The 18,517-nt window shown below is 43.1% G+C and overlaps 1 protein-coding gene across 1 annotated transcript in view; it reads left to right on the forward strand.

Moving 5' to 3' along the window:
• The window catches only part of LOC137328121 (mucin-2-like), a 216,875-nt gene that overhangs the window by 24,298 nt on the left and 174,060 nt on the right, over window positions 1-18,517 (forward strand). The window contains exons 6-15 of the mRNA XM_067994299.1: window positions 5,513-5,600; window positions 5,692-5,801; window positions 6,618-6,837; window positions 6,953-7,078; window positions 8,680-8,797; window positions 8,949-9,087; window positions 9,838-9,948; window positions 10,063-10,132; window positions 14,042-14,179; window positions 14,292-14,456. Of these exons, the coding sequence (XP_067850400.1) occupies window positions 5,513-5,600; window positions 5,692-5,801; window positions 6,618-6,837; window positions 6,953-7,078; window positions 8,680-8,797; window positions 8,949-9,087; window positions 9,838-9,948; window positions 10,063-10,132; window positions 14,042-14,179; window positions 14,292-14,456 (1,285 nt within the window). The remainder of the gene's footprint in view (window positions 1-5,512; window positions 5,601-5,691; window positions 5,802-6,617; window positions 6,838-6,952; window positions 7,079-8,679; window positions 8,798-8,948; window positions 9,088-9,837; window positions 9,949-10,062; window positions 10,133-14,041; window positions 14,180-14,291; window positions 14,457-18,517) is intronic.

Raw genomic sequence — 18,517 nt, forward strand, 5'->3', positions numbered from 1 at the left:
TTTCCAAATGCATAGTAATGATATCAAACTCTATGGCCTCTAAGTCGGAAACTGGACAGGGGACAATTAAAATAAGGCGTCACTTACCCCCTCTGATCCCACTACCTTCCTGCCATGTCCCGATATTAACCTGCAGTTTTGAGCAGGTGAGCCAGCCACCCGCAGGTAGGAAGTGGAGCCCTGCTTTAAATATGCAGATTGGGTCTGATGATGTCATCAGGACCCGATTTGCAATTTCAACCTGAGGCCTGAGTGGGGGAACAGTGCCAGCTCCCCCATCAGGCAAACCCGTCGGAGATGAATTCTGGGCCAGAAGCAGCCCAGTAGGTAAGTTTTAAAAGAATTATTTTAGGTTTCCTTGTGGGCTGGCAGGAACTTCTCCAGGCCTCACCAGGAAGCCTTGGGCCTCCCTTGCACTGGGCTACCCAATTCCACTCTTTGACAGATCCTTCACCACCCCCCCCAACCCCCGATCCTGCCCAGAGATGTCTCCCCTTCCAATTTTTCCACAGACTTCCCCCCAACCCCTCTGACTGCCAGGGACCGTTCGCATGGGCCCCCAGCTGCAGCCTCCTGTTGCCAGATGCCTACTCCCGCACGCTATCCAGTCATTCAGAATATCCTCCAATAATATTCTGAAAAGGTCTCAAGCGTAATGTTGCTTTCTGCATTCTTCACAGTACTGTTGTACAGAGAGGCATCCACCTTGAGGAGCAACAGCAGGAGTTCTCCAAATATTAGGAGGAGATCCCAGAGGCGGCTGAAGGGGCAGAGAAGCCAGCACCACTTGTCCTTTTACCATTTGCTAGAGCCACTCATCAAACTTTGATTAAGTAAACGCTATCCTGATCCCCCACAAGCCTACCCAGTTTGTCATCTCCCACCTACCATTCCCTACAATCCAATACAAACCACACCAGCACCAGGACCAGCCTGCACGTTCCACAGCAACACCATTCCCCAGCACATTTTTTACTTTAGCATCATCAATCAAAGTTAAACTGCACAACAGAAAAAATATTAAAATTTATTTCTTGATCAAAAATGGAAATGTCCCTGAAATAGTGACTTCTCTCCTGGTGCTCCCGTCTTATCACTGGGTGGGTGTGTACTCTCCTTGCCTTTCGCATGCATCTTCTTGGTGCTAGTCCATTGACGGGAGCCAGGCAGATGGCTGCTAGCTGAGTATCAGTCAGCTGCCCCTGAGATCAAGGTCGCTGTCGAACTTTGTGAGCATGGTCCCAGGTGGGCCTTGTTCAGGCTGTTGCTTTTCCATTGGCACAGATGCAGCTCGGTCCTACCTGCTTTCAGATTCGTGTGCAGTCATATGGGTGGGGCTCAGGATACTGTGGATGTGTTGCCGTTGGAAGAGACATCAGCATCAGCCTTGCGCAACTCCGGCCGGTCCCTGCTCCCTGCCTCCATGACACAGATTTGTGGATGAGCAGCAGTGATGTCATATAAGCTGTTAACTATCTCTTGCATCATTTGGTAAAGCTCATAAGCAAGCCTTCCCACTGAGGAGGTAACATTGCAAACTAAGGCCTGAATTTCTTCTGAGCATTCATGAGAGATGGTATGACTGGCATAATGGCCTTGAGGGGCTGGATTGCAGATGGCCTAGGAGCTATTTTTCATTTCAAGGCTACAGCATATTTTCAATGCATTGCATTAGTACTCCACACATGCAAGTTTTGGACTCCATGTTTTGGAAGCTGTTGGGCACACTGTAACAACTTTTCATGCTCTGAAGGCATTCTTCTTTTAAAAGTTGGGCTCTGCAGATCTGGATTCCTGTCACCACCAGTGCTGATGGAGGTGAGCTCTCCCTCCAGCGTGGTGCTTTCTGTTCCTTCTCGAGCACCTCCCACTACTCCTGCTCACCTATGCTCTGAGCATCACCTATTGTGCTATCCTCAATCAGACTGCCTAAATCCCCAGGGCAAATGAACCTGCACTGGTGCTTGCTAAATCATGAAGATGTGATGAAGTTTGTGGTAAGATGCTTGGTGACTGGATTTGTGAGGGCTCTGGGACAGCCTACCTGCAGAGACATAAAAAACAGCAACAATTTTCATTCATATAGCCTCTTTAAAGAAAAACATCCCAAGGCGCTTCACAGAGGCATAATCTTAATAAATGGATGCTGAGCCAGAAAAGGAGATACTAGGAGAGATGACCAAAACCCTGGTCAAAGTGGTGGGTTTTAAGGAGGGGTTAAAGGAGGTGACGAGGTGGAGGGGTTTAGGGAGGAAATTCTAGAGCCTGGGGCCTAGAAAGCTGAAGGCATGGCTGAAAATGATGGGGCGAAGGGAGTGTAAGATGCATCAGAGGAACTTAGAGTTCGGAGGGGGGTTGTAGGAAGTTACAGATTATGAGCTGGGATGAGGCCATGAAGTATTGTGAACGTGGAGATGAGAATTTTAAATTTGAGGTGTTACGGGATCGGGAACCAATGTAGATCAGCAAGGCCAGGAGTGATGGGTGAGCAGGACTTAATAGATAGGACAGAAGCAGCAGAGTTGAGCTGAAGTTTACAGAGGGTGAAGGATGGGAGACCGGCCAGGAGAGCATTGGAATAGTTGAATCTGGAGGTGACAAAGGCATGCATGAGAGTTTCAGTGGTAGATGGGCTGAGGTAAAGGCAGAGGCGGGGGTTGTTACGGAGGTGGAAGCAGGTAGTCTTTATGATGGAGAGTATATGGAATTGGAAGCTCAGCTTGGAGTTGAATAGGCACCAAGATTATGAACAGTCTGGTTCAGCATTAAACAACAGCTGGGGAAGGGGATGGAATCAGTGATGATTGTTTTGGAGTTTGTGGAGGGACCAAAAACAATGGCTTTAGTCTTAATGTTTAGTTGGAGGAAATTGCAGCTCATCCAAGACTGGATTTCAGACAAGCATGTGACATCACAGAGGCAGTGGAGGGGTCAAGAGATTGGTGGAGAGGTAGAGCTGGGTGTCTCCAGTGTACACGTGGAAGCTGACCCCCTTACTGTGGATGATGTCGCCAAGTGACAGCATGTAGAGGGAGAACAAAGGCTTTGGAGAGGTTGAGGAGGGATAATGTACCAAGGCCACAGTCACAGAACATGTTATTTGTTACTTTGGTTAGGGCCATTTCAGTGCAGAGACGGTATCCTGATTGGAGAGATTGAAACATTTGAACTTAAGAAATAGGAGCAGGAGTAGGCCATACAGCCCCTTCAGCCTGCTCTGCCATTCAATAAGATCATGGCTGATCTTCGACCTCAACTCCACTTTCCCACACTATGCCCATATCCTTTGATTCCCTTAGTGTTCAAATATCCATCAATCTCAGTCTTGAATATACTCAACGACTGAGCATCCACAGTCCTCTGGGGTAGAGAATTCCAAAGATTTACAACCTTCTGAGTGAAGAAATGTTTCCTCACATCGGTCCTAAATAGCTGACCCCTTATCCTGAGACTATGACCTCTAGTTCTAGACTCTACCGCCAGGGGAAACAGCCTCTCAGCATCTACCCTGTCAAGCCCTCTAAGAATTTTATATTTTTCAATGAGATCACCGCTCATTCTTCTAAACTCCAGAGAATATAGGCCCATTCTACTCAATCTCTCCTCATAGGACAACCCTCTCATCCCTGGAATTTATCTAGTGAACCTTCGTTGCACCCCTCCAAGGCAAGTATATCCTTCCTTAGATAAGGAGACCAAAACTGTACAGAGTACTCCAGGTGTGGTCTCACCAGAGCCCTATATAATTGCAGCAAGACCTCCTTACTCTTGTACTCCAACCCCCTTGCAATAAAGGCTAACATACCATATGCCTTCCCAATTACTTGCTGTACCTGCATGTTAACTTTCTATGATTCGTGTACAAGGACACCCAAATCACTCTGAATACCAACATTTCTGAGTCTCTCACCTTTTAAAAAATATTCTGCTTTTTTATTCTTCCTACCGAAGTGAATCATTTCACATTTCCCCACATTAAACTCCATCTGCCATCTTCTCGCCCACTCACTTAACCTGCCTATATCAGTTTGTAGCCTCTTTGCGTCCTCCTTACAGCTTACTTTCCCACCTAGCTTTGTATCATCAGCAAACTTGGATACATTACACTCGGTCCCCCTCATCTAAGTCATTGATATACATTGTAAACAACTGAGGCCCGAGCACCCCACTAGTTACAACCTGCCAACCCGAAAATGACCCATTTATTCCTACTCTCTGTTTTCTGTCCGCTAACCAATCCTCACTCCATGCTAATATATTATCCTCAATCCCATGAGCCCTAATCTTGTGTAACAGCCTCTTGTGTGGCACCTTATCGAATGCCTTTTGAAAATCCAAATATACTACATCCACTGGTTCCCCCTTATCTACCATGCTAGTTACACCCTCAAAAAATTCTGATAGATTTGTCAAACACGATTTCCCTTTCATAAAATCGTGTTGACTCTGCCTAATCATATTATGATTTTCTAAGTGCCCTGTTACTACGTCCTTAATAATAGATTCTAGTATTTTCCCTATTACTGATGTCAGGCTAACTGGTCTATAGTTCCCAGTTTTCTATCTCCCTCCTTTCTTGAATAGCGGGGTTACATTTGCTACCTTCCAATCCATGGGGACCATTCTGGAACCGAGGGAATTCTGGAAGATCAAAACTATTGCATCCACTATCTCATAGTGCTATTGGACCTTAAATGCTCAGCTTAACTCACAGACAGGGCCTCAGTTTAACATCTCATCTGAAAGATGGCACCTCTGACAATCTATTAAAATAATTCTCATTCAGTGTTTTCTATTAATGCTCTGGTATTGATATTACTTTTCTCAGGATCTGACAAGAAAGACAACACCTCCTTACCGGATGGTTGGAATTCTGACACTTGACAAATAAATGCTTGGCATCTGAAACCTGTGTGTGATCAATCCTACCATCTGGTGGAGATATGTTAGCAAAATCATTTATCCATGGCAGTTCTTACTCAGTGCCATAACCGATGTAAACTTCTGCAATGATCATAGTGTTACTCATATTAACAAAAAAGATTATAAATCTACAGTTATATCCACAGAATATTGTCATTAAAGGCGACTCATTTTTGACTGGTGCCCCCAAACCCAGCAGCTCCATTCTTTCTATCTAGGTCAGCTGGAGCGACAGATTTAATAGCAATTGATGGAAATTGGGTCTGGATAGGATGGACCAGCTGCACTGTGAGAGATCAGCCCACAATAGAACAGTGGCTCTGACAGGGATGATGTGGAGATGCCGGTGATCTGACAGGGAAGCCACGGCATGACTCTGCTGGATATAAAGTTGTAGCAAAAGAAAATAATTCATTACTTACATGATTTTAGTTGACAAAATGTTATTGATTCTATCATTAATGACACTTAAAACATTTAGCTTCTTCAAAACTTTCTCAATGAAAGCAAAAAATGTATGTTTTTCATGATTTACTTGAAATATAGCTCAGAAAACATTTTCTAATGATTTTCTCTTTTTTTGCATTAGCTTGAACTGGACCAGCAGTTTATCAATACAACATGTGGCTTGTGCGGTGATTTCAATGGCATTCGTGATAACGAATTTTTTTCAAATGGTATGTGTAATGGGCACTTCCCATCACATTTGATGTGTTGTTTTTGATATTAGATACAAATTGTTTATTTATTGCCCATCACTGATTACAGGCTACCATCTGACTCCTATCCAGTATGGAAACTTGAATAAACTGAATGGTCCCATGGAGCAATGCAAAGATGTACCCTCATCTGAAAGTGTCGAAAATTGTTCAGAATTTGTAAGTGAATGGTTCTCGTTAATTAACCTCCTTCTAGCTTGAATCTGTTTTAACTCCCAGAAATCTTTCTTTAACATTAGTTTCTAATGTATCTGTTGATTTCCATGGATAATTAAGTGTTATTAAAGACTGTGAACTTGGGTGGCACAGTGATGAAGTAAACTGTTCCTACAAAGAATGCACAGCACGGAACAGGCCATTCAGCCCGACTGGTCCATGCCGGTGTTTATGCTCCACGCGAGCCTCCTCCCACCTCTCTTCATCTAACCCTATCAGCATAATTATTCTCTTTGCCCTCATATGTTTATCTAGCTTCCCCTTAAATGCATCTATGCTATTCGCCTCAACTACTCCTTGTGGTAGCGAGTTCCACATTTCAGCACCAAAGATGTATAATATAGAATGTAGGACTGGAGGTATTTAGAGCTTTACTTAATTGATTTTCAGGTGGCAGGGAGATGAAATGGGTCGGGTAGAGTGGTTTGTACAAGGAATAGATTTAATGGATCAAATGGCCTTTACTAATTTCATACTTTCTAATATTCAGGATGGCTAGTGTTTAGAATGATAATGTTACATTGGTACAGAATGAGGCCAGGGTAGAGAGATCCTTATTTAGCATCTAACTCATAATATACCTGGGAGTACTTAAAGCAGATACTGGTAGTAAAGGTGCAAACATTTCCAGTACTGATATCCCACATCTTCATAATGAGAAATAGTCACCAAGTACATAAAAAAGTAAACTTTTTAAAGGCTGATGTACAGATTATGTTTGTATATGTCCATCACTAAATAATTTCCTTTTCTGCTCAGGAATCCATGTGTGAAAGTGTACTCACAGAGCCAGGTTTTGCCAACTGCTATGGTATCTTAGATTTAGCACCTTTTATCAAGAGCTGCATGCTGGACTTGTGTCTGTGCAAGGATTTAAACAATTCATCATCCTGCCTCTGCAATACCATATCAGAATTTTCTAGACAGTGTGCCCATGTTGGAGGGAAACCCAGCAACTGGAGAAGAGAAGAAATGTGTGGCAAGTACCTTTAAAATCAATCACCCTCAAACCCTCTTAATCAAATCACAAGTGCAGTTATTTACTTATGGAAATGATGAAGACACTAAAAGTTGGCTGTTTTTCTCTATTCCAGAAAAAACATGCCAGTTGAATATGACCTATGAGGAGTGTGGAATTCCATGTGCAGACACATGCTCAAACCCTGATAGGAGCCAGATGTGTGAGGACCACTGCATTGATGGCTGCTTCTGCCCTTCTAGTAAGACACAGTACATCAGAAAATCTAATTCAATTAAATAATAATTGTACGTGATGGTGTTTACCTTTATTGATGAAGTTGAGGAGGATGTTTCATGTGACTATAAAAAGTGAAGTTAAAATTTGCCTTAGCACATCTGTCACACTCTGTAAAGAGAAAAGACAGGTTATGCATCAGAACCCAGAAAATTAACTTGTCTTTTGCCTTTACCTATGCTGACTGATCAGCTGTCTACTGCCAGCATTTTCTGCTTTTGTTTCAGATATTCAGCATTTGCAATTATTTTTCTTCATATTTTAAAATTTACCACTTTGTTACAATGCCCACTGATGTAGGATGTGTTGGCCGTTGAGGTTTCACCCCTGACTTTAGCACCGAGACAGGAGCTAAACTAAAGTAACATTTCAATAAAACAAACTGCTAACACTTCTGGAATCGGTACTTTCTGATTTACCTCACCTGAAATAAAGGCAGGGATAAGAGTGAGGGAACTATAATTTTTAATTACAGGGTGTGTTATATCAGAGGGATTGTAATACAGGGGATTCTGTATATGCTTTGGGGAAGGTATTCAACTCACAGCCTTCCATTTTGTGCTTGAAAATCGGAGGGCTAGTAGTTGAAAATCAGGGGTCATGGGGGACAGGGGGGCGGTGGGTGGGGGTGCCCACCTGAAACAATAACGGATTAAGGTTCCTTTACCACGCAAATCGAAGTCAAATGCCGGTTATAGCACCCTGAAACAAAATTCAGGTACAAATGGGAAGAGCTTGTGCCATGTTAGTTCCACCTAGTTGTACGATGTTTTGAGTGACCGAAGCAGTGGCCCTTAAATGGAGGCTGCTCAATAAACGGCCACAAAACTTTTTTAAAGTTATATTTTTGTAGAGCCAGAAGGAGCAGGAGTGCTCGTCGGGTCGGTTCAGCGTTGGAGCCGGTTGGAATTCATCAGGCTTCAACCGGTGAACTGCATCGGGATACCTGTTTGGTGCCCACAACTCTCCGCTTCCACTCAAATAAGGCCCGATGCCGAATTTGGCTCAGGCCTCAGACGGCACATGGAGCAATTGCTTCGCCAACTTGTCACCCATTTTGGGCACAGGTCGAATTTCTCCCCCAGAATGTTATATTAGTATTATAGAAGGTGTGTTACATTACTCATAGAGAGAGAGGGAATTATTACTGTTGTAGATAGGAGGGGTGTTACGTAGTGATATAGATAGAAAGAAGGTGTCATGATGATGTTATAGAGGAGGTGTTATATTACTGTTGGAGGGAGTTATATTAGTGATATAGAGAGAGGGTTGTTATATTAGTGATATAGAGAGAGGGTTGTGCTGGACTAAAGAATGTTATAAAAAAGGATTTGTTGCAGAAGCAGCCATGCTATTTGAGAGTGTTATAAAGAGGGGTTTGCAACATCAAAGAATTATAATGAGACAGCCTGACTACAATACTTGCATTATGAATAACTGAACCATATCACAAAGTCAAGTAAATAATAATATATAGAATAAAACATTGTGGATAACTACATATACTGGGAAAAATCTGTACGTTAGGAATCTGTGCATATCTAATTTATATATTTTATATTTTAGATACTGTTTTTGATGACATTTCCAACACTGGATGCATCCCAAAAGTACAATGTCCCTGTACCTACAGTGGGTTTTCTTATGCGCCTGGAGAGTCCTATTCCACCAAATGCAGTAAATGGTAATTAATGTATAGCATTGACTTTTGCTAAAAATCCTGATGAATTGTTATGTTTTTTTTGGGGGGGAGGGGTATCTTTTGTCACTTATTGTTTCTCAGTCTTCATTTAATAAAATAACTGATTTCAAACATTCTCTTTTTAATCTGGTAGCATTTGTAATCGAGGGCAGTGGTCTTGTACTGATCTGTCCTGCCCTGGAATCTGTTCTATTGAGGGAGGAGCTCACATTAATACATTTGATGAAAACTATTACACATTCCACGGAAGGTGTCATTATGTTCTTGCTAAGGTAAGAATCAGTGGAGACTTAGTAAACTGGAAATGACCAGTACCAATAAGTTTATAGTCAATACCTACTGCCAATACAGTTGATGTATTGCTGGCAGTACAGTGTATCAGTGAGAGAATTATTCTTGTTGGGTTTCTATCTTATTTCTGTCTTCAATAGAGTGTTGAAATTCTTCCAGGATATTTCAATGGTTGAAACATTAAAAAGTAATTTTCACAAAGCACTGAAGATAGGAATCCCGTGTGTGCCAAGTTCATTGTGTGTATATATATATATATATATATATATATATAAAAAACAAAAATATGGCCTGTTGTAACAATCCTGGAGAATGTGTTGGAGCACTAATTCAAAGTGGCACAGAGTGAAAACTTGTAGGTTCGTTCCCTTGACTAAGTTCCTGATCTCGTCTGTTCTGTGGGTGTACGTCTTCGTGGGGTGGGGGGGCGATATCTGAGGGTGAGTGTCCACCTGGTGCATCTTCTAGTGACCAGCTTATTAGTGGGAGCCTGTGAACTGCTCTCCAGCCCATCCTTCAAATTGCATGAGGTGTATGGCTCAGTGAGACCTGCAATGGAGGGAAAACAACGAGGTTTGTGCATTGCATAAGGACAGGCTAAAAAAAATCTTTAAATTCCTAGGAGGAGAAGTTAAAGTTAGATAGTGCCATGCAAGTTAAGTTATTTGGTTTGTTTACCATTGGCAAGGTTGCTATTTTGGCCTTGTTCTTCTTCTAATCCTTCACTTCAGGACTGCAAAAATACTCTATTCACTGTCCTCGGAGAGCTGCAGCCATGTGGCATTACTGAGTCTGAGACAGCCTTAAAGTCAGTCGTACTGGCTATCCATGGAGCTCAAACTGTAAGTGATTCCCAATTAGCTTTCTGATGACTTAAATGATTTTGATACACATTTAGGGAAAAACGGTTATCTAAAAGTGATTGCATTTAGTAAGCTTTGGTGTTTTTATCATAGATCATTTCCATTAACTCTGGTGGCACTGTCTCCGTCAATGGAATCTTGACCCAGCTGCCTATAACTACCGGTAAGTTCATTTGCTGTTTTCATGGCCAAGAATAATTAGTTATTTTGTACCAAACACTGAATTTGCTCCATTCCCTTACTATAAGGAAACTTTCCAGCCCCAAAATTCCTGATCCCTGGATCAGATGATTTACATAATCGTGAGCAGGCACGGAGTGCAGCTCCTATTCGCACCTGCTCGCTTACACCAGGGATGGGAGGAAAAGTGGGGCAGAGGCAGAACATTTAAAGGGGCAGCTTCTCTCAAGAGCTAAGACCCTATTGGGAGGGGTCAGGAATATCCGCATGGCAGATTTTGCTGAAAGTGATTTGGAGGTGCTTCTGAGACAAACACAGAAGACGACAGATGCACTGGTTGTGGTGGGTGGCACAATGTTCATAAGGAGCAGGTTATATAAAAGTGGAATGTCACAGATATAACAAATCTGCTCTTCATAGTGATTGTGAACAGAGGAGTGAGAATGTCCCTGGCTTCTGAAATGTGATTACTTTCCTTTAATGACATAGTATGTACATATAAAAATTCAATAGAAAAGTGAATAGTGCCAGCGGACTGGCGAACAGCTAATGTTATTCCTATATTCAAAAAGGGAGACAGAACAAATCCCTGGAACTATAGACCAGTTATCATAACATCAGTGGTAGGAAAGATATTGGAATCTTTACTCAAGGATATAATAGAAAAACATCTAGAAACCAAAAATATAATAAAGAATAGTCAGCACGGATTTCAAAAGGGAAAGTCATGCTTGACCAACCTTATTGAAATCTTTGAAGAAGTAACAGAAAGAGTAGACAAGGATGATGCTTTGGATGTAACATACATGGACTTTCAAAAGGCCTTCGATAACGTACGGCATAGTAGACTCACGACTGTGGTCAGAGGATGTGGAGTCAGGGTACAAGTAGCAAAATGGATAGCAAACTGGCTACAAAACAGAAAACAGAGAGTTGGGTTAAATGTAATTACTCAGACTGGCAGGAGGTGAGAAGTGGTGTTCCACAGGGATCAATGCTGGGACCACTGTTGTTCACCATTATTTACATAAATGATTTGGACTCAGGAATCGGAAGTAAAATATCAAAATCTGCGGATTGCACCAAATTGGGGGGTATAGTTAATACTGAGGAAGACTGCGACAAAATACAAGATGACATTAACAAACTTGCAGAATGGGCATGTAAACGACAAATGAATTAAGTGTGAGGTGGTGCATTCAGTAGGAGGAGTAAGGAGGCCACCTACTCCTTGGAAAATAAGAGTCTAAATTGTGTAGGGGCATAAAGGGCTCTCAGGGTACAGATACAGATTCACAAAAAATTAAAAGTAGAAACGTGGGTTAACAAAGCCATAAAAAGTGAAAACAAAGCACTGGGATTCATTTCTAAAGGAATAGAATTCAAAAGCAGAGAAGTCATGTTAAACTTACATAAAACCATGGTTAGACCACACTTAGAATACTGTGCATAGTTCTGGTCTCCATATTACAAAAAGGGTATAGAAGCACTGAAGAAAGTGCATCAAGATTTACAAGGATGACACCAGAACTGAGAGGATACAAGCATTAGGAAAGACTGAACTGGCTAGGACTCTTTTCTCTAGAAAAGAGAAGACTGAGAGGTGACCTGATAGCGGTCTTCAAAATTATGAAGGGGTTCCATAGGGTAAACGTAAAGAAGATGTTTCCACTTGTGGGAGAGACCAAAACTAGGGGCCATAAATATAAAATAGTCACTAATAAATCCAATAAGAAATTGAAGAGAAACCTCTTTACTCTGACAGTGGTGAGAATGTAGAATTCGTTTCCACACGGACTGGTTGAGATGAATAGTGTAGATGTATTTAAGGGGAAGCTGGATAAGTACATGAGGGAGAAAGGAATAGACCTGTTGGGTCTGTTTTTGTGCTGTAAAATTCTATGTAATCTGTGTGACTGCAGCACCCAGGATGGAATGCATTAATGTGTCAAGCTGCGAATATGTAGGACAGCACAGGACAGGAGAGGGGAACGACACAAGGGTGTTTGAGGGGGATGTCAGTGGTGAGAGAGGTGCTTTGAATCGAGCCCACTTCCACCATTCTGGAGCCAGTATGCCTAATCTCATTCAGTGTACTAACCTCCAGTTTTATGCTGGGTTCCTTATGGGCCGGGGAAGTCCGAACTGCCTGCATAGAGAGTCCCCAGTCTATCCCCCTCTGCATCAGTGGCCTTATAAGGGGTTAGAGGAGGTTCTTTCCCTCACAAAACCAAGCAGGAGATCCCAACTAAGTTCGTGGCCTAGTGTATTCAGGTCCTAGCCTTTCCCAGAGTTACAATGGACGTTGAGCGAATGTTAAGCAGGAGTTCTTGCTTTGAAGGATATGTTTTTTTTGTGTTGTTACCAGCGGTAGCAGAGCCCGGGAGCAGTGTATTGCATCTGGCGGGGCAGAAATGTGAATGGGACCTGAATGGAGGACAAATTGAGCCAATGAGCCAGTGGGATAGAAGCAGGAATGGGGCCAGGGTTGCTGACATCAGGGCAGGCATGAAGAAGAGAGCAAAGCAGAACTGGTGGGTAGTGGTGGTCTAAAGTGGAAAGGAGAACCACTGATGCAGAGGGGGATAGACTGGGGACTCCCTATGCAGGCAGTTCTGACTTCCCCGGCCCATAAGGAACCCAGCATAAAACTGGAGGTTAGTACACTGAATGAGATTAGGCATACTGGCTCCAGAATGATGGAAGTGGGCTCGATTCAAAGCACCTCTCTCACCATTGGCAAAGCTGATGGGGCAGAAATGGAATGTCACTCAGAAGTCGGGTTGGGCAACTAGCACGAAAGAAGCAGGATTGGCATCAGAGAATAGTCCTCGATTGGCAAGGAACTGCGGGAGCAAGTTCTGGAAGTGGACTAGGGTGACTAACAGCCGGGTAGGTGCAAAGAAAAGAGCAGGGCAGCTATTGGACTTTAAGCAGCCAAAAGATAAAACTAGGCAGAAGTGGCAACAGGATCAAGGAATAGAGCTTGACCACATCAGGTGAGCTCAGGCAAAGGCAATTAGCCAGTAGGAACAGGAATATAATAGTGTCTGACAGTCCACGAGTGGGCGAGGATAATGTCGGGGAACCGGGGCAATAGTGAGGAAAAAAAATTCAGCTGAGTTGGAAAGGAATTTTATTAAATTAAAAATTATTTGCTTTATAAAGTAAAGGGCAGATGAAGGTTCTGCCCCTTACAAGACAAAGGGGAAATTTCCAGAAATGGTAGAAACCTGGTGCAACTAGGTCTCTGCTATTTTTTGGGGGGTTCTCCTAGTCTTTTATCAAAATTACTGAGGGAGACCAGTGGAACCCCTGAGGAATTTCGGCCCCTAAATTCTAAGCCCAGGCTTCTAAGACCTTGAATTAAAAACTTTAATAACAGTATTAAAATGCAAAGATAATTCAATTACAATATAGTGAAATGTGTAATTTTTTGGATTTTTTATTATGTTAAAATCTTATTTTGGACATTAGAAATTTCAGCTACTAAGAAACAAATTGCTGACAATTTTTCAAAATCAATTTGAGAATTCGATTGAACCATCAACACAACGTGATGGTGATAAGTTGATGTGCTGAAATAGGGTTTTGGGATTATAAATGTCTCCAGACTCATTGATCCTGCTGAATGTAGACAAATATTGACACAGGACGTGAAGTTTGTGGACCTAATGTGCACACCATATGCAAGAATTTAAAAAACATATAGGTAGGTATATTTCAAAGGACGGACCAAGTCCTTATCATTGTTGTTTTGTAATGATTTTTAAAATAAATATTAAATCCAAGCTATTCATATAATGTTGTTTGAAATATTTACTTCTGAAAGCATCTTTTCATCATCGATAATACTCCTTAAATGTCCAACTTTTCTCTACTGTTTTTACAGCCAATGTCACTATATTCAAGCCCTCAACTTTCCATGTTATCTTCCACACTACTTTTGGGCTGCAGCTCCAGGTACAGTTAGTGCCTATAATGCAACTCTACATAACTCTGGATCCTACCTTCAAGAGCCGGATGTGTGGTAAGTTAAAACCCAGTTGTACCTTTACTATCCAGCCATGTCTAATAGCCATAAATGCTTCATTGTTTTAATTGATAATTAAATGCTGTACAATTTGTTTGTGTTTATTTAGGCCTTTGTGGAAACTTCAACGATGAACTTAATGATGAGTTTAAAATAGTCAGTGGTCTTATAGAAGGCACACCTTCTGCATTTGCAAATACCTGGAAGACCAAAGCTAGCTGCCCAGACAGAAAAGATATTTACGAAAATCCTTGCTCCCTCAGTGTCGAAAATGGTAAGATGACAACTTATTGCTTTTCAGTGATGAGCCTAAAGGTTCGAAACATAGCATAATGGAGTTGCAAAAGAGTTACCAGGAAAAATAAGTAGAATAATGTCAGATCCTGTAATGCAAAGCACATTACTATATAATACATGAATGATTTTATCCAATATCATACAATGGTTCTAATTTTCATCTCTGTAAAGCCCCATAAATAGGCATAATGGAGGATTATGGAGGGGAAATATGGTGTGGAGATCAATGCCCACAGTGTGCAGGATGTGTATTTCTAGTAAGATGCCTAGCATAGGAAGCTTCTACCAGCAATTGGAAAGAGCATTACTGTAATATAATGTGCTAGAAATGACTTCAACACCATTTTTTAGGCTTAATGCAGGGAGTACAATACTTCTTAGTGTAATAATTAATATTTAATTAATTAATATTTAAATTGGGCTTCCTGGGTTTCTGGGCTGCACTTTTGAATACAAAGTTATTTAAAGGCCTGCAACTTTCAGGTCTCATTTAAATTTTGGGAGGGGATATTTGCTGGGATTTTTGGGATGCGGGGTTGAGCAACTCTGTGGCAAAAGGGGCGTTTGCTGCCATCTAACTCTTTGGGACAGTGGGTGTCCCCTTAAAAATTCTTTATTTTTTTTAATTCTTGGGATATCAGCATTGCTAGCAAGGTCAGCATTTATTGCCCATCCCTAGTTTCCCCTGAGAAGGTGGAGGTGAGCCTTCTTGTTCAACTGCTACAGTCCATGTGGTGAATGTACTCCCACAGTGCTGTTAGGTAGGGAGTTTCAGGATTTTGCCCCAGCGAAGATGAAGGAACGGCGATATATGTCCAAGTCGGGATGGTGTGTGACTTGGAGGGAAACTTGGAGGTGATGGTGTTCCCAGCCACCTGCTGCCCTTGTTCTGCTAGGTGGTGGAGGTTGCAGGTTTGGGAGGTGCTATCGAAGAAGCCTTGGCAAGTTGCTGCAGTGAATCCTGTAGATAGTACACACTGCAGTCACGGTGCACCAGTGATGAAGGGAGTGGATGTTTAAGGTAGTGAATGGCCTGCCGATCAAGTGGACTGCTTTGTCCTGAATGGTGTCGAGCTTCTTGAGTGCTGTTGCACCCATTCAGGAAAGTGGAGAGTAATCCATCACACTCCTGACTTGTGCCTTGTAGGTGGTGGAAGGCTTTGGGGAGTCAGAGGTATTTCGCCACAGAATACCCAGCCTCTGACCTGCTCTTGTAGCCATAGTATTTATGTGGCTGGTCCAGTTGAGTTTCTGGTTAATGGTGGGGAATTTGGTAATGGTATTGCAGCTGAATGTCATGGGGAGGTGGTTAGACTCTCTTGTTGGAGATGGTTATTGCCTGACACGTGTTTAGTGCAAATGTTATTTGCCACTTATCAGCCCAAGCCTGGATGTTGTCAATATCTGTGCGATTGGAAGGAAAAAGAGGAGGAGATGTAAAGTGGTGCTAGATAAGTCAGATTACATCATAGGACGACTGCAGCTACCTGCCGTTTTTTTTAATTCGTTCTTGGGATGTGGGCGTCGCTGGCAAGGCTAGCATTTATTGCCCATCCCTAATTGCCCTTGAGAAGGTGGTGGTGAGCCGCCTTCTTGAACCACTGCAGTCCGTGTGGTGAAGTTTCTCCCACCGTGCTGTTAGGTTGGGAGTTCCAGGATTTTGACCCAGCAACGGTGAAGGAACGATGATATATTTCCAAGTCGGGATGGTGTGTGACTTGGAGGGGAACATGCAGGTGGTGTTGTTCCCATGTGCCTGCTGCACTTGTCCTTCTAGGTGGTAGAGGCCGCGGGTTTGGGAGGTGCTATCGAAGAAGCCTTGGCAAGATGCTGCAGTGCATCCTGTGGATGGTACACACTGCAGCCACGGTGCACCGGTGGTGAAGGGAGTGAATGTTTAGGGTGGTGGATGGGGTGCCAATCAAGCGGGCTGCTTTGTCCTAGACGGTGTCGAGCTTCTTGAGTGTTGTTGGAGCTGCACTCATCCAGGCAAGTGGAGAGTATTTCATCACACTCCTGACTTGTGCCTTGTAGATGTGGAAAGGCTTGAGGGAGTCAGGAGGTGAGTCACTCCATAAGACCATAAGAGACCACAAGAGATAGGAGCAGGAGTAGGCCATTCGGCCCCTCGAACTTGCTCCGCCATTCAATGAGATCATGGCTGATCCTCAGCCCCACTTTCCTGCCTTTTCCCCATTTCCTTTGACTCCCTTGCTGATCAAAAATTTGTCTAACTCAGCCTTGAATGAATTCAATGACTCAGCCTCCACAGCTTTTTAAGGTAAAGAATTCCAAAGATTCACAACCCTCTGGGAGAAGAAATTCCTCCTCATTTCCATCTTAAATGGGTGACCCCTTATTCTGAGACTATGCCCCCTAGTTTTAGATTCCCCCATGAGGGGTAACATCCTCTCAGCATCTACCCTATCGAGTCCCCTCAGAATCTTGTATGTTCCAATAAGATCTCCTCTCATTCTTCGAAACTCCAATGAGTAAAGACCCAACCTGTTCAATCTTACCTCATAAGACAACCCTTCCATACCTGGAATCAACTGAATGAACCTTCTCTGAACTGCCTCCAATGCAAGTATGTCCTTCCTTAAATAAGGGCACCAGAACTGTACGCAGTACTCCAGGTGTGGTCTCACCAGCACCCTGTACAGTTGTAGCATGACTTCCCTGCTTTTATACTCCATCCCCCTAGATATAAGGCCAACATTCCGTTTGCCTTCCGGGTTACCTGCTGCACCTGTATGTTGATTTTATGTGTTTCATGTATGAGGACACCCAGATCCCTCTGTACCGCAGCATTTTGTAGTATTTCTCCATTTAAATAATATTTTGCTTTTTTATTTTTCCTCCCAAAGTGGATGACTTCACATTTTCCCACATTATATTCCATCTGCCAAATTTTTGCCCATTCACTTAACCTGCCAATATCCCTTTGCAGACACTTTGTGTCCTCATCGCAATTTGCTTTTCCACCTATCTTTGTATCATCAGCAAATTTGGCCACTAGACACTCTGTTCCTTCATCCACTCGGCACAGAATACCCAGCCTCTGACCTGCTCCTGTAGCCACAGTATTTATGTGGCTGGTCCAGTTAAGTTTCTGGTCAATGGTGACCCCCAAGATGTTGATGGTGGGGGATTCGGCGATGGTAATGCTGTTGAATGACAAGGGGAGGTGGTTAGACTCTCTCTTGTTGGAGATGGTCATTGCCTGGCACTTGTCTGGAGTGAATGTTACTTGCCGCTTATCAGCCCAAGCCTGGATGTTATCCAGGTCTTGCTGCATGCGTCACGGACTGCTTCACTATCTGAGGGGTTGCGAATGCAACTGAACACTGTGCATTCATCAGCGAACATCCCCGTTTCTGACCTTATGATGGAGGGAAGGTCATTGATGAAGCAGGTGAAGATGGTTGGGCCTAGGACACTGCCCTGAGGAACTCCTGCAGCAATGTCCTGGGGCTGAGATGATTGGCCTCCAACAACCACTACCATCTTCCTTTTTGCTAGGCATGACTCCAGCCACTGGAGAGTTTTCCCCCTGATTCCCATTGACTTCAATTTTGCTAGGGCTCCTTGGTGCCACACTCGGTCAAATGCTGCCTTGATGTCAAGGGCAGTCACTCTCACCTCACCTCTGGAATTCAGCTCTTTTGTCCATGTTTGGACTAAGGCTGTAATGAGGTCTGGAGCCGAGTGGTCTTGGCGGAACCCAAACTGAGCATCGGTGAGCAGGTTATTGGTGATTAAGTGCCGCTTGATAGCACTGTCGATGACACTTTCCATCACTTTGTTGATCATTGAGAAAAGACTAATGGGGCGGTAATTGGCCGGATTGGATTTGTCCTGCTTTTTGTGGACAGGACCTACCTGGGCAATTTTTCACATTGTTGGGTAGATGCCAGTGTTGTAGGTGTACTGGAACAGTTTGGCTAGAGGCGCAGCTAGTTCTGGAGCACAGGTATTCAGCACTACAGCCAGGATGTTGTCAGGGCCCATAGCCTTTGCTGCATCCAGTGCACTCAG

Source organism: Heptranchias perlo, chromosome 12 (assembly GCF_035084215.1).
Source record: "Heptranchias perlo isolate sHepPer1 chromosome 12, sHepPer1.hap1, whole genome shotgun sequence".
Lineage (NCBI taxonomy): Eukaryota > Metazoa > Chordata > Chondrichthyes > Hexanchiformes > Hexanchidae > Heptranchias > Heptranchias perlo.